Consider the following 24237-nt stretch of genomic DNA (forward strand, 5'->3'; position numbering starts at 1 on the left):
TAAATTTATCACTACAAGAAACGAGGGCTATAGCTGTGTTTCAAAAACGCAGCTATAGACCTAAAAAACGTAGCTATAGGTTATATCCGCATTTACAAACATAGCTTATATTGCGCGACAATAGCCCCTACAGGTCTATAGCCACGTTTTTTTTAACTACAGCTACAGGTTTGAGCTTATAGCTAGGTTTTTCCACCCGTGGCTATAGGCTAAGACCTATAGCTGCGTTTTTAAAACGTGGCTGTAGGCTCAGTCCTATAGCTGCGTTTTTTAAAACGAGGCTATAGGCTCAAACTTGTAGCTGCGTTTCTAAAACGCGGCTATAGACAATCTTTGGGATGCGTTTAGAAACACGGCTAAAGCCCCTTTCATTGTTTTGTCTATAGCCGCGTTTTTAAAAATGCGGCTATAGGTTTTTTTTTTCGTTTTTTGTCCTTGCTAAATCTGTATTTCCTACCCAAATAATTTATACTATGTTCCCAACCAATAATTATCTGCAAGCACTCAACAAAAAATATACAAAAACAGTTCCCAACCAATTGCCAACAAACAAATAATTTCATCAGCCAAAATATTGCCAACAAAAAATTGCCAAAAGATTTTTACATCTCAAAAAATATAGAACAAGTTTAGCCATAAATTTTTACATCACAAAATCAGCCAGTTTCCAGTTGCCAAAAGTAAGATCAAATTGCTTCTTCGGAACAAGTTCTAGACCACCTTCTTGTACAAACATACCAAGAGGGTCAACTTCTACACCACCATCTTGTACAAACATGCCAAAGGGGTCAACTTCTACACCACCATCCTGTACAAAATGCCAAACTTTAGGATCACCCCTTCGTAAGCATATCTATCAAGTTCTCAAGTGCTGCAATATACATGCATGGACCTAGTGTTTAGAAAAATCAACAAGTTTGGAGGAACAAAAGCACGGTAAATCCAAATATTAATTTCTTACATTTGTTTCGAGGACTGAATTCTATTCAATTTTAACAAATCACAAGAGAAGCTAACAATACTAAACCTTGCAATTTTTTAAATTGACTCTAGTTTCAATTGAGTATAAGAGTTGGTGTGGCATCAGTTTTAGCTTGTAGATGTTATGTACAGCTTAACTATAATAGGCTTTGCAAAGAATAATCAATAAATGCATCCTTTCTACTACAAGAAATTTGGTCTTTAGCGACGGCATATAGTCGTCGCTAATGCTTTAAATATCGTCGCTAATTATATTGGCAACGAAAAATGTCATCGCTAATTTTTGTTAAATGAAAATGGTAACAAAAAAGTTTTTTAGTGATGATATTAATGTCATCGCAAATACAATGCTATTAACGACAACAAAGTCGTCACTAATAGTGACAATTGTCGTCATAAATAACTCGAGATCCCAAGATGAAATGTCGTCGCTACTAGCTCATTAGTAGTGATGAATTTTTTTTTCTTCGTTATTAGATTATTATTAACGACGACATTTTTGTTGTCGCTAATATGTCATTACTAGCGAGGACGCTTGCTGTCGTCATAGATAATGATATATAAGTGACCACAAACATGTCATCACTAAAAATTTCATATTAGCGATGATATTGTTTGTCGTCACTAATGATATGATAAAATATTAGCGATGACATTGTCGTCGCTAATAATATTTTACGTTTTTTTATTTTTCTTTAAAATTTACATTCTAAATTTTACATGGGTAGCTGTTGGGAAATAATAAAGTACAATCCTATGCACATAAAAAAATTTCAATCACAAATACTCATATAAGCATAACAACTGCTCAATCAATAACTACTAAAAAGGATAAATAATACCCAAGTTCAATATCATGTACATAATAAAAGCTTCAATCTATTCACTCAAATACTAATCAAATGATAACGAATTCCTCATGAAGATATGCAACCAAGCTGAAGCTTGTTGCAATGAAAAAATCACAAAACAAGAGCCAACAAGGAACAAGACAAAAAAGAAAAAGAAAAGAAAAGTAACCGCTAAAATTCCATATCCAATTAAATTAAGACCCTTTTTACAATTAATGAATTCCTCAGTATTTCCAAACTAGTCTCCTTTTGAAAAGTACTCCATAACTCAAATTAAATTAAGACCCTTTTTACAATTCATCAATCAGTTACACCCAAAACACACAAAAACTCCAAAATCATTCAAAACCCATGAAACTCTAAGACACAGAGACCCATAATTGAACCATGTAACAGTTGCTGATTTTCAAAGATACCCACAACTTGTTTACCAAAATTTAGGAATACACAAAAGGTAAAATGAAGAGAGATCACCAAAAGTACCTCAATTTAACACAACTAGGAAAGATGTGAACTTTGACACTCCCTAAAGTTGAAGTGTCAGACTTTGAGTTTAGTTTCTTCTTCGATAAAAAATAAAAATAAAAACTTTGTTTCTTTCACAGTGTTTGGTAAATGCCTTGGACTTACAAGTTGAACAAAAGAGTGAGATCGTGCTCTTTTCTGATCACGTTTGTGCCTTCAAGATGAACCACCATTGGTACTTTCAACATAACCTTCAAAACAAGACCCAACAGAGATTAACTCTTCAGCAAATGGCTTGGAGGCAAATAAAAAAAATGAGAAATAGAAATTTGGATGCGATGTTTAATTTGTAAGTGTAAGAAAATTAGGGGCAACATAGAACTAAATGGTAAACATCCTAATAAACAAGAATATGTCAGGCTTTTTCATGGTTTTACAAGGAATTGGCATCTGATGACACCTTTAAAATTTTAGATTTATACGGATTAATTTACAATAACATTGAATTATAGAAGTAAACAGAAAAGGAGGGAAAAGAATGGGAGACTACTCACAGCCTTTGAAGACCAGGAGACCCGAAACCGAAATGTTAGAGGGTTTTGACACTTCACCAGCCAAATTGTTCAACTCCACAACAGTAGCAGAAGCTAGTTCTTTTGCTTAAAAAACCTCTTCAGCCAATTTTTGATTCTACACATATAACCCACTATTCTCCTTTGAAAGCTAAACATGTTCCAACTTAAGTTTCTCATTCTTAATCTCCTATCCAAACAAACAAACACAATAATGAGTTCAAAAAGTGCAGGCACTTGTCAAAATGTACAATGACACATAAACAATGTGCTTTAATACCAGACAACTGTGTAGTATATTTTGCAGATGAATTAGGAAGTTTCACAGCATGAGTGGGTCAAGCAGCTAGATCTTCTACAAGGATCACATGCTAGCCATTTGTGAATTAGATTTTTCCAGATGGATTGCCATGATGTAGAAGACAAGGTGTTATTTGCATGTTATAAAATAGGAGTTTTAAATTGGGCCAAAAAAGAGGAACTCATGATAAGGACAATCAAGTCGCTGCCATAATAGTCCGGCTTTAATAAACCACAATTCCACACATCACAAATTTTCAATCACAAATACTCGTATAAGCATAACAACTACTTAATCAATAACTACTAATAAGGAAAAACAATACCCAAGTTCTATATCATATACATAATTTAAAATCAAAACTGCTCTCTCAAATAATAATATAATAATGACAAATTCCTCAAGAAGATATTCAACCAAGGTTGCAATGAAAAGTATCTCACCTCAACATCATTAGTAGCCCAAGGCATGCGACATTTTAACCTAAAATAAAAAGAATAAACCAATGTAAAGGTAAACTAAAGTAGATGAGAAAAATGTGTACAAAATAGTTAACATCCAAGTAAAACTTTAACATTTTTATTTTTCAAAAATACCATAGCTGAGAAGATATGAAAGCTTTATGTATTTAACAAAACTTAGCCTGCATCAAGACTCAACTTAATCTTCATCCTCAAGATCTCCAATAGATTCATCATTGCTAGATAAATCTTTTTCCTTATCTGAGCTTGAAACATCGTCATCACTATATGTTTCTTCTTCATTGTTGGAATCAGTATCCCATTCCTCATTAGACAAGTCATCATTGACGAACATACTTTTATCAAGTTGCACATATACATCATCAATAGGTATTAAGTTCCCCAAATCTATTGCTGGCACATCATCTCGATGTAACAAAGTTGAGTCTTCATCATTTTCTTGTTGAACTGTTGCATTAACCCCAATACATTCACTTTCTTGGTATACTGCATCACCATTATCTTCTTCATTTTCTTCATGCACATTCTCTGTGCCTATGGGAATATCATACATGTTTCTATGCGTTATATGTTGCACCACGCGCCAACTACTGCCTAATTTGGTATCATTTAAGTAAAAAACTTGTGAGGCTTGGCATGCTAGGATAAATGGGTCAGAATGATACCATGTACGAGATGTATTCACACTTATAAAATGTTCATCCCTTTGCATTCCTGTTCCATCTCTAGTGTCCCATCAATCAAACTCAAATAAATATACACGATTATTGCCCAAGTAGGTTAGCTCCAAAACATTCCTCAACTCACCATAATAGTCAGTTTTTGTTCGACCATCTTCACTCGAAACAAAGACTCCGCTATTTTGAGTACGACGAGTATGTTCACGGTCTTTTGTGTGGAACCTAACACCATTCACAATGCAACCTTGATAAACGCAACTAGAGCATCAAATCCGCATGCAAGACTATATAATTCTTTGACACATTTGTCGCATTACTCCCACATATACGATTTTGGAACCAATTTTTGAATTCAACTTCATGCTTATGATCAATGTCAATTCATGCTTATGATCTCCAGTAATATAATTGACAGAGAAAAATAATCATTGTAAAGAAAATAAAGTAAAAGAATTTAAAATAATCATTATATTTGGAATTAATTTCCCAATAGAAAATCTTAGGTGAAGTAAGGATTAAAATTCACAAAGCTAGTAGGATACTACTATGACAACGTCTAGATAAAAAAGTCACTGTAATCATTTCCTTCTACTCGTTTTTTTTAGTTATAATATAAACAAAAACCAAAAAACAAAATGCTTTCCATATCTGTTGAGAGAAGACTGTTAGTGACCAAAGAACTTTTACCAGTGAACTTCTTCCATCCCCATGAAAAGGAATTAGAAAAAAAATTTCTTTAATCATTGAGCCAACTAAATAAAAGTTCAAACAATTAACATTTTTGGTATTATCATTTTTGGTAAGAATAAAAAGTAATTTTTAGAATTTGGATATTATATTATATTGTTGATCAAGTGATGTCGATTAAAAAGCTATTGTCAGGGATAAAGAAACAGAGATTTTGAAGTTAAAATGCCAAACCTGAAGGTTAAAATGCCGACTGCAAAGAAGGGGTTCAAAGGTCCAAAGCCGACTGTAAGGAAGACTTTAGATTACCATTTTTTCTCTCAAAATGAAAATTTCTCAATTATCAAAGACATACTAATCTATTATTTATTAAAGACATATTTATTAATTTAATGACAAACCCTAAGAACAAAGCCAGAAGTAAAGAAAAAAGAAAATACCTGAACAGCAGCGGTGGATCTTCAGGTTTAGCGGGTATGTGAGAAAGAATGAGAGAGATGATGAGTGATATATATAATTGGCAGTAATGACTAAGAAAGACATGGGGATCATGCTCATCATGGGACTTCAAAATCCATTATGTAAGGTGTTTTTTTTTTATTCCCATTTTCCCTCCAAATACAAACAATCCTTTCTCTCAAACATCTCTAAACTACAATCAAAAGCAAAAAAATAAAAAATAAAAAAATAAAAGAGGAGCACATACAAAAAAAGAATTTTGATACCCATTTTCCCTCCAAATATAATTTTTGGCCCATGCCTAACCCATTTTCCCTCCATATACAAACAATCTTTTCTCTCAAATATTTCTAAACTGCAGTCAAAAGAAAAAAATAATAATAATAAAAGAGACAGAAACCATCCTTCATGCGGCGGACTCTAACTAGTGGACCTAATAATTTCCCTTTGGGGATATCAGATATGCTCTTTATCAATGTCATAAAATCCAACTCTTATAGCTGCAGCAACATCAGCAACCGCCTGAAACCCAAATGAACATTGCCTATTCACAGTCTTGATAGGCACAGTTTCTGCACAACACAATTGTGACATAAGTGAGCAAGAAAACACCAATAACTTCAAGGTTAATGAATCAAGGGCTGAAAAAGAAAAACCCACTAGGGAAACCAGCATAGAATGCAGCCATCCTGCATTCAGTTGCCCTTTGAGATCCTGGGGTCAACACGGTACCCACCACAATATCACCAACTTCACTAGGATTCACATTGCTTTTCTCTATCACTGCCTATAATCCAAATAATTATCATAAAAGTAAGCTACATTTGAATAGAAAACTACTAAAATAAAAACTTTTTGCTATAACCAACAAACCAAAAAAAAAAAAAAAAATTGTCCTCCTTACACAGCACTATCCCCAGCTGCACATGCTGATGCCTACACTTTTTTTTATCAATCATCAATATTTCTTTCTTTTTATTAAAAAAATAGTAAAATTGAAAGGTTATAATTTGAAAATCGTATGGTCGGAGATCGAACATGTCGAATAAGCATAACAAATAGTTAACTAATTTTGTAAAAATTATGGGTATGGATCTAATAAAGGATTTACAACTAGATTGAAAAATTGGAAAGGACATACCACAATCAGAACCAAAACACAAAACCCAATCGAAATATTTGAAACAAAAAAACAATCTTTCTCATAAGTCTAATGAAATCTGAACAATAAAATAAAACTAATCAAACCAGAACCAAAAAAAAAAAAAAAATGTAGAATACCGATCTCAACTTCTCTACCGGTGATCTTATGTGTGTATGAGAGAGAATTTGTTTGTGTGAGAGAGAGAAAAAAAGAGAGAGCTTCTTGAATGCTCTGGAGTAGACAAAGAGAAGAAAAGAAAAAAGAAAAAGGAAAGTGAAGAGAGCTTCAGCGGAGTAGACGAAGAGAAGAAAAGAAACAAAGTAAAGTGAAAAGAGAGTTCAGACAACAAAAGAAAAAAGAAAAGTGAAGATAGAGATAAGGGAAAGATGTGGAGGAGAAAAAAAGAGGAAAAAAAAAACGTGAAAGTCAAAGCACAAAAGTTCTTAACATTTTAATTAGTATATGAATCTTAAAACTATAATAATAAAAGAAGTGTTACGTTCACAATATTTTCACAACAAATCATAAGTGTTTAGTTGCTATTAGTTTTAATTTAAATCTAGAATTAAAATTACTTTTTGGTTTACCAATAACAACTTATATCAACTTATTATTTACAATTTATTGTGTAAGTATTGTGAAAATGTTATCTATATAACATTTTTCTAATAATAATTTTTTTTAAATTAATATTAATATAAAGTTATAAACTATTGTATACAATGAGGAAAATAAAAATAATACCTCTGACATTTGCTTTTGGATTTTTTTAAACTTTCTTTGTCATTTCTAAAGTTACTCACGTGATGGGGTCTGAAAAGTTGAAATTTGAAATCAATAAAAGAGAATAGAATAGAACTGGACTCTAGAAGACACCACCAATCCCACACTCCCACTAACCAGTGGATACAATGATAAATTCTTTACTATATTTTATTTTTTATTTTTATAACTTATAAAAGATTTCCATCCACAAATTTCTAATTTTTTAATCATTTTGTACCATTTCTTTTTTAATGTGGTATTGTCTTGTCTTAAGGTCTTTTCTTTCACTTCTTTTTTTTTAATTATATATATATTACTTATAAGCTCATTAGGTTAGATATAAACTAACTAGTTACTTTTTTGCTGAATATAAACTAACTAGTTACTATTATCATTTACAGAGATGCATAACATTTTATATGGATTTTTACAAAAGATTAAATTTATAAAATTCAAATAATATATATACTATTAGATTCATTAATATTATAATTATATAATTTTTTATTTAAAAATAGCGGTAATTTTGAAATAGTATACCGGTATACATATGTGGAGGAGAAAAAACAAGAAAAAAAACGTAAAGATGAAAGAAAGGAAAATTAATATAAAGAATAAGAAATCACAATTGAGAAATGCTACCATAATATTTTCACAATAAATTTTAGGCGTAAATGCACTTTTAGTCCCTATATTTTGTAGTCATTTTTATTTTGGTCCTTACAGTTCTATTTTACCATTTTTAGTCCCTAAACTAAAAAATGCATCTTATTTTGGTCCTTACAATTAGTTTACTAACGGAAATTGCTAATGTGGCTATTTTGGTTCTTACCGTTAGTCTATTAATGGCCATGTTAGCATCAAAAGTGCTAGCAGTGCCCTCAATTAGCCACATCAGCAATTTCTGTTAATGGACTAACGGCAAGGACTAAAATAGAACGTTTTTTTTAAAAAAATAAGGGTCTAGAAGTGGTAAAATAGAAATGTAGGGACCAAAATAGAAATGACCCAAAAATGTAGGGACCAAAAGTGCATTTATGCCTAAATTTTAAGTAGTAAATTATTATTAGCAAATATTGGTGAGTAAAAAATTAATTTTTTTTTTTTTTTGTGGATTCAAATTAAAGCTAGTAATAATTTTTTACATAATTTGTGGATTCATTTACCATTTCTTTTTAATGTTGTCTTGTCTTGTCACTATTCAGTTGTAGAACAATTGAATAATCAGATTGAGAGAACATAATCATAAAGGTACACAACACGTCCATCACGCGCCATCCTTAGATTTGAAATCTAACGGTTGGATTCAAAGAGCGTAATGAAAGGTTAATTCTAGTAAATCATGGTCACAATCAAATGGTTGGATTTAGAGAAAGGCGAGGTCAAAGTTTAGTTAAAATTGGTCAAACCTGGTCAAACTTAATAGATGGTCCTGAGACCACTAGACTTTGTGAAATTCATATTCAAATCTTGATTATTGGGATTAAAGAGTATGGTGATATATTGGTGTTGGTGAAATTTGAGAACAATTGGATGGTCAGATTGAGAGAACATAGCCATAAAGGTACATAAAATATGACCATCATGCACCATCTTTAGATTTGAAATCTAACCGTTGGATTTGAAGAGTGAAATGAAAGGATAATTCTAGCAAACTATGGTCACAATCAAATGATTGGATTTAGAGAAAGGCGCGGTCAAAGTTTAGTTAAAGTTGGTCAAACTCGCTCAAACTTAATAGATGGTCCCAAGACCACTAGACTTTGTGAAATTCATATTCGAATCTTGATTATTGGGATTAAAGAGTATGGTGACATATTGGTGTTGGTGAAATTTGAGAACAATTGAATGATCAGATTAAGAGAACATAACCATAAAGGTACATAACATATGACCATCACGCGCCATCCTTAGATTTGAAATCTAACCATTGGATTTGAAGAGTGTAATGAAAGGATAATACTAGTAAATTATGGTCACAACCAAACAGCTAGATTTAGAGAAAGACGCGGTTAAAGTTTAGTTAAAATTGGTCAAACACGGTCAAACTTAATAAATGGTCCCGAGACCACTAGACTTTGTGCAATTCATATTCGAATCTTGATCTTTGGGATTGAAGAGTATGGTGACATATTGGTGTTGGTCAAATTTGAAAACAATTGAATGATTAGATTGAGAGAACATAGCCATAAAGGTACATAACATATGTCAGTCACGCGCCATCCTTAGATTTGAAATCTAACCGTTGGATTTGAAAAGTGTAATGAAAGGATAATTCTAGCAAATTATGGTCACAATCAAACGGCTGAATTTAGAGAAAGGCAAAGTCAAAGTTAGTCAAACCCAGTCAAACTTAATAGATGGTCTCGAGACCACTAGACTTTGTGAAATTAGGTTCAGTGGGAAGGTTTTCATTGGATTATTGGGTATTGGAGTAGTTGTTATAAAATGTTAATAAAGAAATAATTTTGAAAGATGATGAACATCATGTTAACATTAACTTAGATAAAGTTGATTAGGCAAAATGATGAAAGTTTTTATTATTTTTGCTCATATATCATGTATTACAACTTTTGATTTTAATTAATTTGAATAAGTAAGTTATAAATATATTTTAATTTGATTTATTTACTTACTTTTGGTAAATATTATTACATAATTGATGATTGAATTGGTTATTGGTTGAATATTTTATGAATTTATAATGAATATACCTTTCATATATTTATAATGAACTTATTAGTTTGGTAAAAATTGACAAATACCTTTCTTATGACACATGATATAGAAAAATCAAAAATCAATTCACGATACGATTCACATTTTGATAAGTCTGAGAATTAGTCATTATTTTGAGTGGAATTAGAACTTTCTCAATTTTTATTATTTTATAGATTTCAAGTTTCAAATGGGTAACATTATGATTTGAGAGTATTTTGAAGCAACAAGCCCTCTGTTGTCTCATTTTTTCTTCTTTTTTTCTTTTTTTAACGGTTTTGAAAGTTTTAAGTTACTTTGGAGGTTTTAAGTTTATTATGGTCATTATATAAGTTTGGGGTTATTTTGGTCATTTTGACGAGGTTAATGGTATTTTATTCATTTCAAAAATTTAAAGGAATTTATGTCCTTTTAAATATTTTAAGAGGCATTTGGAGGATTTGATATAAAAAAAAAAAAAAATCATATTGTATCAATATTGTTTTAGACACATATTAGTGACGACAATATTTGTCTTCATTAAAAGATCCCTTATAGCGACCACCTAATTCGTTGCTAATATATATTCTGCTTCCCTCCAATAATTCCCACCACTTTTTGAGAGTGAAAATTTTATCCTCCATAATATTTAGGTAGATATATTTGCGATGACATGTTGTGTCCTCGCAAATAGCCTTCTAATAGCGACCACTAATGTGTCATCACCAATAAATAAAGCATATATATAATTTACTTATTATATATTTTTGGCCACATATCTGTGATGAAATATAAGGTCATCACTAAAGATGATTATTAGCGACGATAGATATCGTCGTTAAAATAAACCTTATTTTAGCGACGTAAATGTCGTTGCAACAAAATTTATTGTCGTTGCTAAAAGTTTCCCTCCATTTTCCAAAAGTAAATAAAATTCCCTCCATGGCGTTAGCAACGACTTATTAGCGACTACCTTAGTGTTGTCGCTACAATACACTTATTTGCAATGAACATTTATTATTGTTGCTAATGTATGCCTAATAGTGATGACTTTTTGGTCATCGCTAAAACATTGGTCACAAAAGACCAAAATTCTTTCACATAACATTTTGTCATGAATAAAAAGGAAAACAGTAAAGATTTTGCAATATGCAATAACCTTGAGTCCAAAGTAAAGTGATGTTGGAAGTATGAATGCTCCAGTTGGCCATACAAGATTCAAATGCCTAGAGAGTACAATTTGCAAGATGTAGCCCATCAACAGTAGATTAGAAAGACATAAGCAAAAAATGTTCTAATAGGTTTTCACTCTATCCATCCTATTCTTACAAGAATGGGAGAATATGCATCCTGCAGCTTATCCGGGAAGTAATTCATGCGTCGCACGTGTATAGATAATAGAATGCTAAGCTCTAAGACAGTTAGACTTGAGATGATCATTCATTCCATGCTTTGCATTTGAATATTCAATATTTGATGCATGTAAATTAAAGAAGAAAACGAATATAAATGGCCATACTGAGAAAACTATGCAACAACAATAACCAAAATAAACAACTTAGTAAACCACAAACTAATTTAGACGATTTTTTTTTTTTTTTACCTTGACATGCTGAGATAAATTTGTATTTATGCATATATAGGTTTTATTTATTAGTCTATTGTAACTTGTATTTATAAAGGCACACATGTATATTCTTTAGTTGAGAAATACAATACTATTGAATTCAGTATTTCTAACATGGTATCAGAGCCACTGCTCTGACCTTTTCTTAGTAGTCTTATCTTTATTAGTGTTACTCCATCGCTTCTGCCGTCACAGCAGCTACTGCCGTTGAACCTCCGACGTCTTCCAGACATCATTCTTTGGTTCCGGACCTATAGCAGCCATCGTTGAGGAGTTCCATATTGCAAAGACCACTATCCAATCAGCACCGCCGCACATCTTGCTCCGATCAACTTTCTGCAGGTACCACTGAGTTCGCCTTGCACCGATCTACAACCTCGTGGAAGCCTCGAAGCTATCGGAGACCACACGCACCCCCACACGCCGCCAAAATATTCTACTTCGCAGCTCACGCACCCCACGCGCCTCCACACACCACTGCACAAGTGGGCTGTATTTCCACGTGCCTCCACACACCACTGCACAAGTGGGCTACATTTCCACGCGCTCCCAAGTGCCACGTCTACTGGTCACGCACCTCCACACACTCACACTCACCCTCACGCGCCTAAACTTTCCTGCTAACGTCGTTGCTGACGTCATCTTGCCACGTCAGCCGGAGTTGTGTCATTGCTAACATCACTTGCTCGCGTCATCCGCTAACATCATCGTTTGAGTTTTGCTGGTTTGACCGTTGACCTTCAATCGGCTTGACTGTTGACCTTCAGTAGGGTTGACTGTGGACTTTTTTTTCAGAGTTGACTTTTTTGCAACCCAGGTGCTCCTTACCCAATTTTTTGCGTAGATTTCATTTTTGTAGTCCATTTTTGCATATTTTGCTTCTAAATGAAGAATAAGGACATGTCTTCTTCCTTACGCAACAATTGTCGCCGACAATCCAGCAAACGTTTTTGCAATTTTTGCAAACGTTTTGCCATAATATTGAGACTTGCTATCAGTGCAATAAATCAGTTATTTCAATTTTTGCTGCCACTGCTGCTAACACTAAGAGTGTCCAACCAATGGCTCCCGTCTCTGCATAGTCTAAGTCTTTAAGTCACACTTTCACCATGTCCACAGATGACCTTAAAACATCACCGCCAATGTCATTTGTATGGTTGGTAATGCATCTTATTCCTCTTCTCTCCTAGCTTTATCAGGTATGTTTCATTCCTTTTGGCTTATGGATTTTGCTTGTTACAATCACATGACACCTCACTCGTCCTTATTTTTTGAACTTAAATCTACACAATGTCTGATCATAATATAGGTTCCGTTTCGAACTCCAACCTCTCAGTTCCTAGGGTCTTTAATGTTTCTGACCTTTCTTACAATTTGTTTTATGTGGGACAATTAGCTAAGTTAGGCTATCACATTATATTTGATTATTCTGGGTGTATTGTGTAGGATCCAAGGACGGGACAAGAGCTTGGGACCGGTCCCAAAGTTGGGCATATGTTTCCCGTTGACAACCTTTGTCTTCCACTTGTTGCTCCTGTTTTTGTTGCTGCAGCTACTGCAGTTTCTTCTATTCCTTTCCTTGCACTTTGGCATGCTCGACTTGGTCACATATCTTCTTCTCGGGTACAACAATTGGCTTCTAGAGGTTTATTAGGTTCAGTGTCTACAGAAAATTTTGATTGTGTTTCATGTCAGTTAGGAAAACAATCAGCTTTGCCTTTCAATACTAGTGAATCAATATCCACTGATATCTTTGACCTTATTCATTCTAATGTTTGGGGACCTTCTCTGTCTCTCGTATTGGTGGATCTCGATATTTTGTTATCTTTGTTGATGATTACTCTCGCTATAGCTGGATTTTTAATATGAATCGTTCTAAATTATTGCAAGTATATTCTAATTTTGCAAGTATATTTTAATTTTGCAAAAATGGTTGAAATCCAATTTTCCAAACGTATCAAAAATTTTCGATCTGATAATGCGCTTGAGTACACTCAATATGCTTTCCAAGCTGTTTTGCATTCCTATGACACTATTCATCAACTAACTTTTCCAGGTACTTCTCAGCAAATGGTAGAGCCGAACGAAAACTTCGTCATATTCTTGACACTGTTCGTGCTCTCCTTCTCTCTACCAAAGTTCCTGCTCCTTTTTGGGGTGAAGCTGCTCTTTATGCTATTAATTGTATTCCCAGTCCTGTCATCCAAAATCAAACTCCATATGAGCGCCTTTTTGGGTCACCTCCAAACTATCACGACCTTCGCTCCTTCGGTTCTACTTGTTTCGTTCTTCTTCAGCCACATGAGCATAACAAACTTGAGCCTAGGTCAAGGCTTTGTTATTTTTTTGGCTATCGTGAAACTCAAAAGAGGTATTGGTGTTATGATCCTGTTTCTCATTGTCTTCGTATCTCTCGAAATGTTGTCTTTTAGGAACATCGCCTCTTTGTCGAGCTCTCTCACTTCCATACTTCTCTATCATCCTCATCTGTTTTAGATCTATTTCTAGATGAGGCACGTATTTCTTCTGTAGCTTCTCTTGACCCTCTTGTAGCTGCTCCCGATCCTCCTGTAACTGCTTCTAATTCTCTTGTAGACTTCTCTGTCCAACCACCAGATAACCTTGATCCCTTTCCTAGTTCCCCCTTTAATGAATAGGTGGAAGATGAACCGGTTGAAGACGAGCTACCCAACCCTGAGCTTGGGTCCCTTGCTCTTGCTCCGCCTGAAGATCTTGCATAAGACATTCCACCTCGTCACTCAACTCGGGCAAGATACATTCCTGCACATTTACTTGACTATCATTGTTACATTACCCTTGCTACATTACACGAGCCTCACACCTATCATGAGGCTTCCACTAACCCTTTATGGCAGATTGCAATGAAAGAGGAACTTGATGCATTATCTAAAAAGCATACTTGAGACTTGGTCACTCTCCCCCCTAGAAAATCTGTGGTTGGTTGTAAGTGGATCTACAAGATTAAGACTCGCTCTGATGGGTCCATTGAGTGCTACAAAGCTCGTCTTGTTGTAAAAGGTTTTACACAGGAGTATGGGATTGATTATGAAGAGACCTTTGTTGTTCGTGCCCTCTTAGCTATTGCTGCTACTAGTAAATGAGACCTTTTCCAGATGAATGTTAAAAATGCATTCCTTAATGGGAATTTAAGTGAAGAAGTTTATATGCTACCTCCTCCTGGTCTCTCTATTGAATCAAACAAAGTTTGTCACCTTCGGCGTGCACTTTATGGAATTAAACAAGCTCCACGAGCTTGGTTTGCCAAATTTAGCTCTACCATATCTCGCTTGGGTTACATGACCAGTCATTATGATTCTGCATTATTTCTTCGTCGCAATAACAAATGCACTATTTTACTTCTCCTGTATGTGGATGATATGATCATAACTGGTGATGACCTCAATGGCATTCAAGAACTTAAGGATTTTCTCAGTCAGCAGTTTAAGATGAAAGATCTTAGACATCTCAACTACTTCTTGGGTCTTGAAATCACTCATCTATAGATGGACTTTACATTACTCAAGCTAAGTATGCCTCTGAACTTTTGTCTTGAGCTAGACTTACTGATAGCAAGACTGTCGACACTCCAGTTGAGCTTAATGCGCATCTGACTCCCTCAGGACAAAAATCATTGTCTAATCCCTCTCTTTACAGACACTTAGTTGGCAGCCTAGTTTATCTCATTGTTACTCGCCCAGACATTTCCTATGCTGTTCACCAAGTGAGCCAGTATCTGTCTACTCCACGATCGACTCACTATGCTGCTATTTTGTGCATTCTTCGGTACCTAAAGGGCACTTTCTTCCATGGTCTTTTCTACTCTGCTCAGTCTCCTCTTGTTCTTCGTGCATTTTCTGATGCTGATTGGGTAGGAGATCCCACTGATCGCAGGTCCACCACTGGTTATTGCTTTCTTCTTGGTTTTTCTCTGATTTCTTGGCGAAGCAAGAAACAAACTCATGTGGCCCGCTCCAGTACTGAAACAGAATATCATGCTTTTGCTGATACCACATCTGAGCTTCTTTGGCTATGATGGCTTCTCAAAGACTTAGGTGTGTCTACATCCTTTGCTACTCCTCTTTATTGTGACAATAAGAGTGTCATTCATATTGCTCACTTGTCTTCCATGAACGGACTAAACACATCGAGATCAATTGTCATTTTATCCATTATCATCTTGTCCATGGTGCTCTCAAGCTAATCTCAGTCTCCTCTACAGATCAACTTGCAGATATCTTCACTAATTCACATCCTAAGGGACGCCTTCGTACTTTGGTTGACAACCTCAAGTTGGTCTCACATCCATCTTGAGTTTGAGGGAGGCTGTTAACGTGTATAGTGTTATGGGCTTTAGGCCCAACTAAATTACTTGTATAGCACACATTCTTGTACTGCACTCCTATACCTCCTATATAAAGGCACACATATATATTCTTTAGTTGAGAAATACAATACTATTGAATTTAGTATTTCTAACATCATTGTAGATCTTCAAAATGATAAATAAACATGCTTCTAACAAAGATTGCCAATTATTGAATCTGGGAGATGTAATGCCATCCCCATAAGGAACACTGTACTTCAAAACCCTTAAAAAAAAGCTCATTTTGCAACAATGGAAAACGTAACCCAAGACAAGCCAACCCACTTGATTTGAAATACAATTGAGCAATTATATATCTCTAAGAGAGAGAGAGAGAGAGAGAGAGAGAGAGAGAGAGAGAGAGAGAGAGAGAGAGAGAGAGAAGAAGAAGAAGAAGAAGAAGAAGAATACAGGTAAGCATGATCACCTCAAAACTCCAACAAACATGAATGGCACGACTACATCTCCATGGAGGGCCAAAATCCAACAAATAGGTCTGCTAAACAGGATCTACATATTAACAGCAAGGGCTCGATTAGCAAATCCAAAAAACTAAAAATATAAATATATTTACCACAAATATAGAATAACCACAACAAATAATTTTATTGCTTATGAAAAAAGTGGAAGTAAAAATAAAAAACACACACACACATGATCTACATATTAACAGCAAGGGCTTGATTAACAAATCCAGTGAACTAAAAAAAAAGAATATTTTGACCAAAAATATAGAATAACCACAACACAATTTTATTACTTATAAAAAAACCAGAATTAAAAAAAAAACACACACACACACACAAAAATTGAAAATACTAGGATGGATCCAAGTAATCATGTTTTTACCTAATTACAATACTAAGTGACCTGTCGGACTTTTATTTACAATATAATTGTTGGCACAACAATTCACAAGGATTACATATTGTAAGTCCTTGACAACAACATGCTGGGCGAATCAAGCACTAAATCCCAAAGTTATTTTCATCCATTAAGGAGGTAAAGAACTTGCAAAAGGAAAGCAAGAACGTAGTGAGAAAAGCAAGAAAATAAAGACAAAAGGGAGAAACCCTAGCTTCACTACCGATGGGTGCTTGAAATCACCACCAAGCGAGAGAGAATTTCTCATCAAAAAATTCTTATTCAAAAGGCAGTCCCTTCACAATTACAAGAGCCACTATTTTAATAGGACTTATAGGATCAAATCAATATGGTTAGGTTCTAAGTACTTAGGAACTAATGTATTAGAACTCTAATATGTATTGTTGGCAAACCATGATCAAAACAGGTGTCTAGTTATGTTTTAGACTTGCTTAAAGTATGTGATTTATGTAAAGTTGAAATCGAGTTAACTGTAGAAGTTACTGTGCATTTCTACCTGACTCGATCGATCGAGAATTAGACTCGACCGATCGAAAGTCGTGCAGATTGTTTTTTCTGCAGAATTTCCAACTCAGCCCTAAGCCCATATGACGTGTAGGGTTTTATGTTTTGCCCTAGGTATAAAAGGCAAACCCTAGTCACGTTTTTAAGGTTGCCCCTATTGCTGTTTGTGTGAATCTCTTATGAAATCTGAGACGTGCTTGCCTTCACACAAGCTTGAGATTATCAAGAAGGATATTGCTTCGAGAACTTGATGATCATTCAGTTGCTGCCATAAGAGCTTAAAGATACACAAGTAGGAGTGCTTGTATTTGCTGAAGAATCCAAGAAAGAAGGAGTCCGTGGTCTCGGAGCTTGCATGTGGTCGTGTCAGTAAGTTTCTACTGGTGGGTAGCAATAGGATGTTAGTGGTCTAAGTCGCTATTGTACAACTTCGATTCTTTCATAGTGGATTCAGGTTTACCTTGAGGATAGCTAGGTTAAATCCTCCCCAGGTTTTTTACCGGTTTGGTTTTCCTGGGTCATCATATCTTTGTGTTTTTATATTCCGCACTTTGCATTGATATGATTATATGATTGTGTTAACCTAGATCTAGAATTTGGACTAAGTAATAACTTGGCTTGTTAACTAGGTTAATCCAATTGTGGTTTAAGGAGTCTAAATAAACTCAACAAATATGAAAGATCTAATCATGCCACAATTAAATCCCACATAATCCTTAATTACAACAAACCCAGACTAATTCAAAATTCAAATACATAAAAGTAATAAAAGTCTAAAATTTGATGTCTCAAATAAAAAATCAAAAACAAATCTAGTGTCCACACCAACTCCCCAAGTTGATGCAGAACGTAGTTAGGGAATGCAATAAAATAAAAACAAAAGAGAAAAACTCTAGGCTTCACGACCTAAGGGTGCTTGGGATCACCACCAAGCAAGAGATAATTTCTCATCAGAAAATTCTTTATTAGAAGAGCCACTAGTTTAATAGGGCTTCCAAGATTACATCAATCTGGAAAGATCTAATCATGCCACAATTAAATCCCACAAAATCCATAATCACAATAAAGCCTAAACTAATTCAAAAAATTCAAATACATAAAAGTAATAAAAGTCTGAAACTGGTGTCTCAAATAAGTAAAAATCATAAATAAATCTAGTAGCGACGCCAAGTTGTCTCACTGATAATCCAGAAAACACCATTTCAATTTAATGAACAAAAGATTAATAATTGAATTTTTTTTTAACAAACAAGAAAAGAGGAACAATGCAAATCAAATGTTAAGAGCTGTAAATAGAAATAAAAAATTAAAATTGTACCAACTGGCTGTCTAGAACTTCAACTAAACCTCGCAGTAATTGCATCAGCCATCCAATTTGCACATACTAAACTTCTGTAATTATGGGATCCAAAATTACCTTGTCCAACTATCAACACAAAAACGAACTTTGCCTTGTCCAACCATGCCTGCAACCACAAACCACCACCCACAAATCAAAGTTACAAAACTAACAACTTAAAGAATAAAAAACACTCTTTTCCTTTTATGGACTAATGTTCAAAAATAAGACCCACTACCCCACCCCTTCACCATTTAGCCAACGGGCCAACAAAATGCACTAGAAACCCACCAAAGCCAACGCAATTGCCACCCCTATATAGTCATTACTAAAATTGTGAAAGTCAAAGTAGAAGATTGCCTTTAATAATACAATTTTCTCTTGAATATTTACCATACAATAATATTCTGTAAATGGACTAAAGCAACAATCAGACAAGCAAAGAGTGAATTGAAGGAGGCCAAGGCAGTCCTTGGGCCCCAAAGCCCCCTTATCAGAACTTTTCAATTTAGTATGATAGATAAACAGAAATTTTACTTTGACCGTCAGAAAATTATACTTCATATGTCCTATTGAACAAACTGAATTTCTTTGCTTTGGTTCCCCCATCTCAAGTTTCCTAGACCCGTCGTTGTGGACAACACTTTTGACATTAAACTTTTAATATTGTTTGCCAAAATGTTGGATCTAACAAATAGAAAATCAAAAGAACTAGAGGGGCATACAAATCAAATGTAACAGAGGCCCTTAAAATACAAGAATAAACGTTAGCTGTGAATCATGGGTTTCTTGGATTGTATGGCAGCTGGGTTTTCGATAAAATTTGGACTAGGGTGGCAAGTGCAACTAAGTTGGGTCTCTCAAAGACGGTTGAACAAAATCGAATTTTGCTCTCTTACCAAAGTTGATGTACGTAGCACAAAATTTTCTAAAGAATTTTCTTTAAAAAAAAAAAAAAAAACCCTCTTTCAAGCTAAATTTTAAACAACTACATTCCTTAATGAACGTGGTTTTTCTTAACTTGCTATATCTCAATAAACCCACTTTTAAGACACCAAACCAAAAAAAAAAAAAAAAAGGAAACAAAGAAAATGAAAAATCTAGCATCTTCAAAGTAAACATTCCCATGTATATTAAAAAAAAATTTAATATGGGAGTAGAAGATTACTATTCATAAGAAAAAATATGATTTCATAACATGTCACAGATTTTTGGGTTCCATTGGTGAAAGGAAAATAGATTCCAAAGCCATAGCACTACAAACTGGGTGCATAGATTGTCATGTGTCCTATATGGCTTTAAATTGTTGTGGCTAAAAATGGCCACAAGCAGTCCTATAATGTCAACATAACAAACATGCCAGTTATAATAAGATTTGAAAATGCCATTTTCACCAGTCTTTATCTCAAAACACAATGAAGGGTCTTAGGTTTGATTTCACTGTGAGTGGCTGCTAGCTCACCCCTATCAAATGCAATCAATAAATTTATAGATATAGAGCAAAGAAAAAAACTGCACCTCCTTTTGTAGGAGTAAATACATAAAAATAAAAAAATAAATAAAAAAAAAGAAAGGTATTGACGAAGTTGGCCTTCAAAATTTTTCAATCAATTTACTGGTATTGCTGCCAATGAGACCTTATTTGTCATTAACAAATAAAAATAGTACTTGGGATCTCATTGACAAAACATATCTTTGAAATAAGAAAAATAGCTTATGTTGAAACATGACTGATCATGTAATATTATTGCAGACAAATGGCCTACATAGAGAACAGGGAAATTCAAAACCCATACTCAAATAATTAAGAAATCAAAACCCAGATCCATGAGAAATCAACCAAAGATCAAAGAAATCAAAACCAACCCAGACCCATGAGAAATCAACCAAAGAATAGAGAAATCAGAACAACCCATACCCATGAGAAATCAACCCAAAGAACACATAGAGAAATCAAAACCAACTCATACCCATGAGAAATCAAACCAAAGAACACACAGAGAAATCAAAACCCAAAACACAAACCACAATCCAAAACTAAATACATCAAATAGCACAAATAAGTCCACAAACCCGAGATTTATGAGACGAAAAGAGATAGAACACTAAATTTAAAAAAAGAAAAAACATTTAAAAAAAAAACTGTGACCATGGCAAGCCTTACTTCTTGCAAACCCATTTTCACAGCCTTCGCAATACAAAATAGTATTCCCAAAATCCCAAATCAAAAACATACAAACAGAGCACACATTGCACTCATTCACATCTACATACATACATGGCCACATACCCACAAGAAAAGCAATTCCCAAAACCACAGCCAAACAGCCATAAACACACGCGACAAAACCAAATGAGAGAGAGAGAGAGAGAGAGAGATTCGGTGGGACTATTCAATATTGCAATTTGAAAACCTAAAACGAGATTCTGACCTATGATGGCTGAGAGAAGGCTATGAGAATGAGGTTCTCGGCAGTGGAGCTGCATTTTCCAGATATTGAGGCTGCGTTTAGCTAGGTAGGATTGAAGCCGCGTTTTTGAAAACGCGGCTCTAGACCCATCCAGGGAATTTTTTATTTTATTTTTTCAATATGTGTGGAGTTACGTTTAATAAACGTAACTTTGAAGATGCTTAGAGCTGCGTTTGACTAAACGCACCTTAAACACATTTGGAGTTGCGTTTATTAAACGTAGCTTCAACATTTATAGAGCTATGTTTAATCAAACGCAGCTTATATTTGTCTGAAGCTGCATTTAATAAATGCAACTTTAACATTTATAGAGTTGCGTTTGATTAAACGCAAGTATAAATAATAATAAAAAAAATTAGGGAACTCCACATAATTGAAAAAAACCCTAAAGTTACCTCTCGGTCCCTAAATCCCTCAGATCACTCTCAACTCTCAATTCCTAAATCCCTAAATCCCTCTCGGTCCCTAAATCCCTCAGATCTCTGAATCCCTTTCCTCCCTCTACTCTTCCCTCCTCTCCATTCCCTTCTCATCAATCGATTCTCTTCCAATTTTCGTAGCGAAAACGAACATGAAAAATCGAGAACTTGGGGTCTTGTTCTTACAAAAAATTTGACCCTTTGAAGGTCAGAATCTGGAACTAATAACACACACACACACACACACACACACACACACTCTCTCTCTCTCTCACACACACACACACACAGTTTGCACTACCTCTGTATGTGTCGGTTACAATGAGTTTGATTCCCTAATTTTGATATGGGTTTGCAGGCATATTGGAAAATAGAGAAGAATCGGCGCTGACAAAGCACAGTCCTCCATCATAGGCGCTGCGTTGGGTCTCTCCCTCTCTCTCTCGAACTCTCAATCTCACCCAAGACACTCTCACAAGGCCGACTAACAGTAAGTTTTATAAATTGATTGTAAGATTTTTGTTTTAGGGTTTTCGAATGAAAATACTACTATAATCCCGTAAAAAATACAAATTATATAGTATACCCTTTATAAATTTATTTATATATAAAAAAATTAAGATATATTAATTAGGGCAAGATTGAAGGAACAAGAATCTTTCATGCTTTGACCTTTTTGCTTTGAGATTGATTGCTAATAAGTGTGTTTAGGAAGCTTAAACTTCTTGCTTTATCTTTAGGAAGCTTAAATTTATTCTTTTTTTTTTTTTTAATTAAGTGGACCAATTTCCCTGTAAGAAACAAAGAATATCATTAGGTAATGAGTCCGTAACAGATGTGTCAGCTAGTTTGTGCTATGAAATAACTAGAATGGACAAATGATCTATTGCTTCTCTCAATTTTACATTTGTTGTAAAAAATTTCTAAAGAACAATTATCTTTATTTCACTTAAAACTTCTTGAATGATACATAAAATAAAATAACTTCTTATGACCTGTTAAAACCATTTTTGCTATAATAATAGCAAACTGCAAAATCAAAGGAGAATATATACTACATATAGATTCTTGTTGTGTTATTTTATTGCCTAGGAATTAAAAATTTGACCCTCGTTCAGAATCAACCTAGATAAAGGGAATTTCCAATATTCTTAAACCCCTATCCCCTCGACTCTTAATTAAAGCTAACAAAAGAAAATGCTGGAAGGAAACCTGTAGGAATGAACATCAGACTTTGCCACTACCAAGGCAATATACATTATTTACATTATATGGTATACTCGACATGTTTTCCAGTTCACATTACAAGTGTTGAAACTTGAAAGAATTGAAATTTGTTGAGTAGTGAATATGGATTATGTAAATGTATGTGTATATATGAATTTAAAGAGAGTGGAATCTATGACTCACTTTCAGTCTTGTTTTAAGATGCCATGCTTTGAAATGGATACAAGCAAGAAGACTATGTTAAGAAGCTCATATATGATTATGACTCTAAAAATTTAAGGGATGTTGACCTTGTTAATAGACTGGCTGACCAAAATACTTGGTTATTTGTTTAGAGTCTATTTGTTTTTAGCTTAAAACGTTAGCTTATTTCCGGTATTCTCATTGTCACAGGTAATTGGCTGTAGCTACGGGCATTGGACTGATTGATCAAGTACCCTGATGGTTGTTGGAAACTGGCTGATCAAGTACCATGATGCTTGCTAACAATTTTTTGTGATGTAAAAAATCGTTGAGGGATATACATTTTGTGATGTAAAAATCTGTTGTTGGGAACTTGTTTTGTGTATGTAATTATATGTCTATGTAATTAATTTTTTGCAATGAACTTGTTTTGTTTGCTTGCTATTGGTTAGGCATTGTTGAGTGTTGTCAACTTGTTTTGTTGGTTCCAAATTGGTTGCATCTGAGTGTTGGCAGGAATTACAGGTCTTGTTCTGGGCAGGAATGTGTTTAGGAAGAAAAAATTGAATAAAAAAAAAAAAAAACTATAGCCGCGTTTTAAAAAACGCAGTTACAGGAAATGTCAGGGTCTTTAGATGCGTTTATAAAAACGCAGCTATAGGGTGTCTATAGATGCGTTTGTAGAAATGCAACTATAGGGAGGTCTATAGCTGTGTTTTTATAAACGCATCTATAGACACCCTATGCTGCGTTTTTAGAAACGTAGCTATAGACCACCCTATAGCTGCGTTTTCCCACTCCCCATAGATGCGGCAGCTATAGCTACGTTTTGTAAAAAACAAGGCTATATACCAGGTTTGGGTTGCGCATAAAACGCGGTTATAAGTTGGACCTATAGCCGCATTTTTCAAAACGCAGATATAGGTCATAGCCTATACCTGCGTTTTAAACGCAGCCTAAACCAGGTCTATAGCCGCATTTTTTTACAAAATGCAGCTATAACTGCCGCATCTATCGGGAGTGGGAAAACGCAATTATAGGGTGGAAAAACGCATCTATAGGTCCCACAAGGGGCTATTGTCATGTAGGATAGGTCGCATTTGAAAACGCGGCT

The 24237-nt window shown here is 34.4% G+C and overlaps 1 protein-coding gene across 4 annotated transcripts; it reads right to left on the reverse strand.

Annotated features, from left to right (window-relative positions):
- Positions 1–541: 541 nt before the first annotated feature.
- LOC142642855 (uncharacterized) lies at positions 542–6963 on the reverse strand. 4 transcript variants are annotated; one of them, XM_075817289.1, is made up of 8 exons: positions 6760–6963; positions 6139–6265; positions 5460–6050; positions 5254–5305; positions 3614–3653; positions 2852–3059; positions 2463–2548; positions 542–808 (listed from the first exon to the last, which is right to left on the reverse strand). In XM_075817289.1, the coding sequence occupies exons 3-6, from the start codon at positions 5578–5580 to the stop codon at positions 3021–3023; spliced, it is 252 nt and encodes an 83-aa protein (XP_075673404.1). In that variant the 5' UTR covers positions 5581–6050; positions 6139–6265; positions 6760–6963; the 3' UTR covers positions 542–808; positions 2463–2548; positions 2852–3020. The 4 variants fall into 4 exon arrangements, with proteins under 4 accessions (XP_075673404.1, XP_075673402.1, XP_075673401.1 ...); XM_075817287.1 differs by having other exon boundaries at positions 3614–4576; XM_075817286.1 differs by lacking the exon at positions 6760–6963 and having other exon boundaries at positions 3614–5305; positions 6139–6753.
- Positions 6964–24237: the final 17274 nt, after the last annotated feature.

This window comes from Castanea sativa, chromosome 7 (genome assembly GCF_040712315.1).
Source record: "Castanea sativa cultivar Marrone di Chiusa Pesio chromosome 7, ASM4071231v1".
NCBI classification, from domain to species: domain Eukaryota; kingdom Viridiplantae; phylum Streptophyta; class Magnoliopsida; order Fagales; family Fagaceae; genus Castanea; species Castanea sativa.

What these genes read in the sequence shown, in the direction of transcription:
- LOC142642855 (XM_075817287.1), bottom strand. Translation starts at nt 4,364, where the DNA reads ATGCAAAGGGATGAACATTTTATAAGTGTGAATACATCTCGTACATGG.